This window comes from Macrosteles quadrilineatus, unplaced genomic scaffold (genome assembly GCF_028750875.1).
Source record: "Macrosteles quadrilineatus isolate MER2022 unplaced genomic scaffold, UCM_ALF_1.0 Scaffold_1__1_contigs__length_201487025, whole genome shotgun sequence".
NCBI lineage: Eukaryota > Metazoa > Arthropoda > Insecta > Hemiptera > Cicadellidae > Macrosteles > Macrosteles quadrilineatus.
Window position 1 is genome coordinate 63,183,387 of NW_026542594.1, and position 6,000 is coordinate 63,189,386.

At 35.4% G+C, this 6,000-nt stretch overlaps 1 protein-coding gene across 1 annotated transcript in view; it reads right to left on the reverse strand.

The window, feature by feature from the left end:
* LOC128997655 (folliculin-like) overlaps window positions 1-4,292 on the reverse strand; it is a 28,612-nt gene extending 24,320 nt beyond the window's left edge. Inside the window, exons 1-3 of the mRNA XM_054423295.1 lie at window positions 4,167-4,292; window positions 2,980-3,107; window positions 1,001-1,138 (exon numbers count right to left, since the gene is read on the reverse strand). Of these exons, the coding sequence (XP_054279270.1) occupies window positions 1,001-1,138; window positions 2,980-3,099 (258 nt within the window). The 5' untranslated portion in view covers window positions 3,100-3,107; window positions 4,167-4,292. The remainder of the gene's footprint in view (window positions 1-1,000; window positions 1,139-2,979; window positions 3,108-4,166) is intronic.
* Between the last annotated feature and the right edge of the window lie 1,708 nt (window positions 4,293-6,000).

A 6,000-nucleotide genomic window follows, 5' to 3' on the forward strand; every position in this document is an offset into this window, starting at 1 on the left:
CTAAATTTACTATTTTTTTTTTTTTTTTTTATTAAAGCTTAACTTGGGCAGTGATGAATGTGTCAATTTACTGAAAGCTGATGCTTAAGGACCATATCTGAGCCATTTAAACTAAATACTATTAGTATTACTACAAACCCTGGACTTACTCAATTAGATTAGCTATCCGAGGCCAACAGTAGACTACAATTTTGTACGAGGACAAAATTGCACCGTCAAACCTTTCTTAGGATCAAACTGATAAACCATGTTCAGCTAGATTATTAAGTGTATGGATGTTATTGCTTAATCAGATTTCAGTCTAATTCTGTTTCTTTGGAGAATGTACCATTGTTTGGTTATTTTTTAATCATGCTGCATCAACAAAGATCGTTGTTCTTCCTGCAAATACTCTACAACTTATTGAAAATAATGTCTTCTTGTTAAAAGAAATAGTTGATGAAATGGTTTCAAAATACTGGATTCCCATAAAAGAGTTGTATCAGCTTGACTGTCCTTACTCTCTAACACTACTCTCGGATTAACTGTCAACCTTAATACTTACTTCTATATCCCTTAAATGCAAATGCATAATTTTTGGGTACCAGTAGGTATGGTTGGATTTGTTCTCAACACAAAACCGAGAAAATCCAACAAATAGCTTAAATATAGCTCATATAGCTTAAATAGCTCCATAACAGTAAGAAATTAAACTACTGTAGAAATAGAAATTTGGACTCATTACTTCTTAGTGAAACATCAACCTATTTAGGTCTATGGGGATTTATTTCAGTCAGATTTAGTAGCTGAAAGTGCTGGAATGATTAATTAAGGAATGGTTATAAATATTGGCCTTGCCTACTACTGATTACACCCTTTCAAAGTAGGCTATATTTCCCAGCAATTTAAACAGCACGTCTCCTCAACTAGTCCTGGGCCTAGGCCTACAACCTTCAAGTTTGTAGGCCCTACTCCATAGAATAACAATGTTTCTACCAACAGAGGCTATAGCAGAGCTCACCTCACAGCTGAGGCTCCGGACACACACATGACTGAGCCACGACACCAGAGATTGACGCTGAGCTGGTAGTCTACAACTGACATATCGAGTGCCAGTCATTCTGTCTGTACTGATGTACCTCTCACCCATGCAGCATGCCTAAATAGATAAATTAGGTTAACTTAAGATAAGGCATTAACTATTTAGGCTAAGTTACTTTCTTTTTTCTGAAAGTTAAGCTAATATAATAAATATTACTGAACACACTTACAACAGATAAATAATTAATAGAGTGCACAGAATGTGAAGCAGGCAAATATTGGTAAAGGTATTAGACCTACTCTAGAAACTGATGTTTCCATATCTTTGGGCACTCAAAACATTTTATATTTCTGCCACTAACTTTTAAGTCTAGCTTAGTCTAACATTTGGCTACAGGTATGGTAGGTACTGTAAATATATCAGTATTAAGGGTTTACTATTATCAAATATATATGGATCACTATTAATTAAAAGGATTACAGGGTCAGCGTTACTTTACTCGCTCGTGCTAACAGTTCAGACACCGTTACAAAAATAATATGATTTTAAGTTTCAAACTACAGTTAGAAGTCTCCCTCTTATCCCGACACATTTTAACCGGACTACACTCGGCGAAAATGACATCTCCCTACCTCCACCCTCCTCCCATCTACACTGCTCACGCTAGGCTATGTGCCAGCTGAGATGTCACAAGCTGTAATATATCATTCTTCTGTAATATTATTATTTACCCCATTAAGTTAAATAACGCCCACCTCTACTCAACGACTAGCCTAGTCCAAAAGCCGTGGACAACTAGCATGCCCTTAGTTTCTGGTATAGACACTAACTTAGTAAGTAACTTAACTTAGATTCAAATGTAACGTTTCTTTTTTGACTCAGTGAGTTCTGGGTTTAAGGCATATTTTGCTTGGAGCGACTGTAGCGATAGTCGCACGGCGATTATTGCTCTATACAACTATCGCTGTTACGGCGGCCGTTTTGCTTAGAGTGATTGATTTTCGGTCGCCGCGCGATTTTTCATAGTTAGTTGAATACCAGCACTCACAATGGTTAAGTCATGAGTGCGTGTTGTAATTTTTTAAAGTATCTCCTCAGTGAGGAGTTAGAAGACGAGGCTTTACTTGACCCTAGTGGAAGTATCAGTGGACGATCGATAGAAAATACATAGTGATACATAGGATTTGGGACGGATATGTATCACTAGACGTCACTAGATAGGATATAAATAGAAAACTGTAGTGATATCAATTAAAAATATATATATTTATAGCCTATCAATGAAAAAAAAATAGTTAGTGATATCAATAAGACTACATGAATGTCGGAAAATAAAACCTGGAGTCTAAATAAAAAATATTTATTCATACAAAAACTGATACAGTAAGAACTTAACAGTTTAACACCCACAACTAAAAAACACGTATAGTTAACTTGGAACAGGCAAGCATTTTATATTTCAATTCGAATAGACGAGGATTAGCCTACATGTAAACACAACCATTTGAGCAATGACAATGCAAAGTTTGCTGGAAATAAAGAGTCGCCTGTTTCTCCTACAATTTAATGTAAAAAATTAAATGAATGTGTAAGGAAGGTATAACCAAAACAGTACAATCGTAACAGCACAAGAATAGAAAAATTAAAGTGAACAAAAAAGTAAATTATGGCTATTTTAATCCATATTAATGTGCCTACTGAGTGAACTGGACTGTTTTGAGGTTCTGCGCATGTGTCGCTGCGAATCAGTCGTGGCGCGATTATCGCAAGACTGGTACCCAGAGCAGTGGTCCGCGACTGTAGCTAGCGACTCTTGCGACAGTCGCTCTAAGCAAAACAGGACAACGCAAACTCCGTTAGAACAGTGCCCAGTTACTATCGCTGCAATCGCTCCAAGCAAAATAGGACTTGCAACTGATAAGCAGAAGTCAATTTACTATAAAGAAGTATTAACTTACCTGACACGATGATTCATTTGAATTTACAAGTTCCTCGTCTTGACTTGAGGAATAACAAGTCTGAAGGACACTGGGTCCATGTTGGTCGCAGAAGTGGCACAAAGATATTACAAAACTCATAATGTATCCTAAAACAAAGAGGAATAGGCCTAGCCTAATTATTGGCATTAGATAAAATCTTAACACTCTTTACACTGAAAACACCAACTTACCCTCTAGGTACTTAAATTTAACCCACAAATTGTGTAGATGATTGTTACCAGCTTTAATTACACATTTTATGTTAAGGCCCAGACAAAATTACTAAATAAAAAAGTCTGTGACCATATAACGGGTTGGGGGATAGAAGGAAAGCCGATTAGAGAGCTATTAGTAGTGATTTGCAAAATTTAATGGGAAGAATGTCGAGTTGGCTTGCATTTATGTTAAGGCCCAGATGCCTAAACAAAAAGGTCCGTGACCATACATGTAATGGGGGCACAATTATCAGATTTTTCAGCTGACGGCGTAGCCTAGCATAAACATAATGTTCGGGTACAGTTTCTTAACTGGGCTATGCTTACTTAAGTAATATCGATTGAAAATAGAATTGAAAATATTGATTAATAATCAATAATTTTTAACTTAACTATATCAATTATAAAATGAAACTGAAATAACCTAACCTATTTAACCAAACTTGCTGATAACTAAAAAATCTAAGTAAGGTTCACTAATTGAATCGATAGTTTCAATCGATATTAGCATAGCCTAGTTAAGAAAGTGTAACTTACCCTTATAGGCTATTCATCAACTGAGGTTAGGAATCAGCCTAGGCCAATCTTAACAAAACACAAACTAGGAACTTAAGATAAGTTAGTTAGATAAGGTAGCCTATTTCGTTAATCAACTGATTTCTTAACAGTAGGCCTAAGTTACCTATTCAGTTAATCATAGTTTCAAATTTCTTCTAATAATATGCTGCTAATAACAACAAACTGCTTGATAATTAAAAAAATACCTTCTTGGTCTTGCACAAAATAAGAACTTCTTTCAAGGCCATGCAGGATGCCTGCAAATGTAGCCTACTTTACTTATGGGGCAAGTTACTTAGTTACTCTTCTAACCCTAACCTAAAATCCCTTATCCCTTTAGAAACGTATACTACTAACAGCCAACAAAAATAAAAATGAAGTAGAAGAGAAGACCTCAAGAATTCACAAAAATTCGTTGTGTTCTAGATTTTTTTATTTGATGTCAAAAACAATAACACTTTGTTTCGTAACGATTTTGAATAGTTTAACTTATATCTATATCAAAATCTCATGATGGTTTTGTTTTTGACATGACATCATTGACAATGAGAACCTGCAACGCAACTGACACTACTGAGTACTGACAGTGACACTGGACAGACAGATTAGAGAAGAACAAAAAGAAACAATGTACTATTTTTTTTCGGATAGCGCTGGGTTCACAACGATATGGTAGGCATTCGGTTAAATATCGAGCTTGTTTTCTACCGGATGACAGACATCGACTTTTAGTATCGGCATCGGCTCTCTGGCTCACCGCACCGGCTGTCTCATACTCATGGTGGAATAGTAATAGCAAAGATTACATATGCTAACGCAAAATAACTTTGCGTTAGCATATGTAATCTTTGGTAATAGTAAACTATTGCCTTGGTGCCTTCTGCTGCAGCTGCTCCTATAGCTCCTATGTCTGTCGTCAAACGTCATAATGTGGCCTTGACGACGGAAGGCCATAATTTTATTCACAATATTACAGTGAGAGTGAATGCAAATAAATAAGTACAACATAATATCTGAACCTGGCATAAAATTTGCCAATGAAAATGTTTATTATCCAATTACAGTAAGGCTGATAACCAGCATGATAAATATATAAGAACTTAAATTACGGAGGAATTTTAAAATTAATATTCCAGTAACTTGCGCAATTAACGCCAGATAAATTACCACCCCCTTACTTTTAAAAGCGTTTAGATGACCTTTGCATATTTCCTCCATAATAATGCACTATGCACCATGAAACTGATCAAAAGGAACAATGTTGGAATAAATTTAATCAAATATTTTCCTCTCCTTTTAGGCTAGTGCTAGTAGTTTTTGTAATCTCTTGTCTTCTCTCTTCTGTCTGTCGAGTGTCGGTGTTGGTTGGTTTGGTTTTTTTTTAACAAAGTTTATTTACAATCTGTTTTACATTAAACAATTAATAATTAAATATGATGACATTTTTATTAATAAAATAAAAATTGGAAAACATGCCGAGTTAGCAGCTAAACTGGTTTGTTTACGTTTTGGTTGGTTGGTTGGCGCTATGGAAGCCAATCGATTTACGATATTCGATAGTAGCTGTTTTCATACTACGACGATCGATACTTAACCGTATGCCTACCATATCGTTGTGAACCCAGCGCTATCCTTTTTTTTCAACAACTTTAATGGCCGTGCCAAGAGGTCTCTCCATGAAGCTTTACTGCATATATAAGAAAGTAAGTAAGTAAGTAGTATAAGTAAGAAGTGATTTTAATCATATAATGTTATGTAAGAGTTTGTTTTTCACCTAAGATCAACATTGCCTCATTACTTTTCATAGAGAGAGTGTTCACACCTAAGAGCGATTGAATATATATTCTCTTATATATTGCTTATATTGCCTTAATGATCAGTTTAAAAATTAATTTTAAGGAACTTTTCTGTCCTGTAAGTGTAGTTTAATGGTGTTTAATATTCTTTTTTACAATATTTCACCTAAATACATGGTTTAAAACATAAAATCTGCTTGTAAACGACTGTTTGTCCCCTGGTTTGTATTACACAAAAGTAAAGAGCTTACAGTGACATATTATAGCTAAAAAGGGAGCTGTATGCAGAGTTGTATTTGGTCGATTTGGATATACGATACACGCTGTGCAGTTGGGTTTCTGACCGACTGACTGACTACTTGACTTTGCGTCATTTATACTGAGTAATGAGGATTATGAGATGCTTGATCCAACTGAGCTTCTTAGCCTAC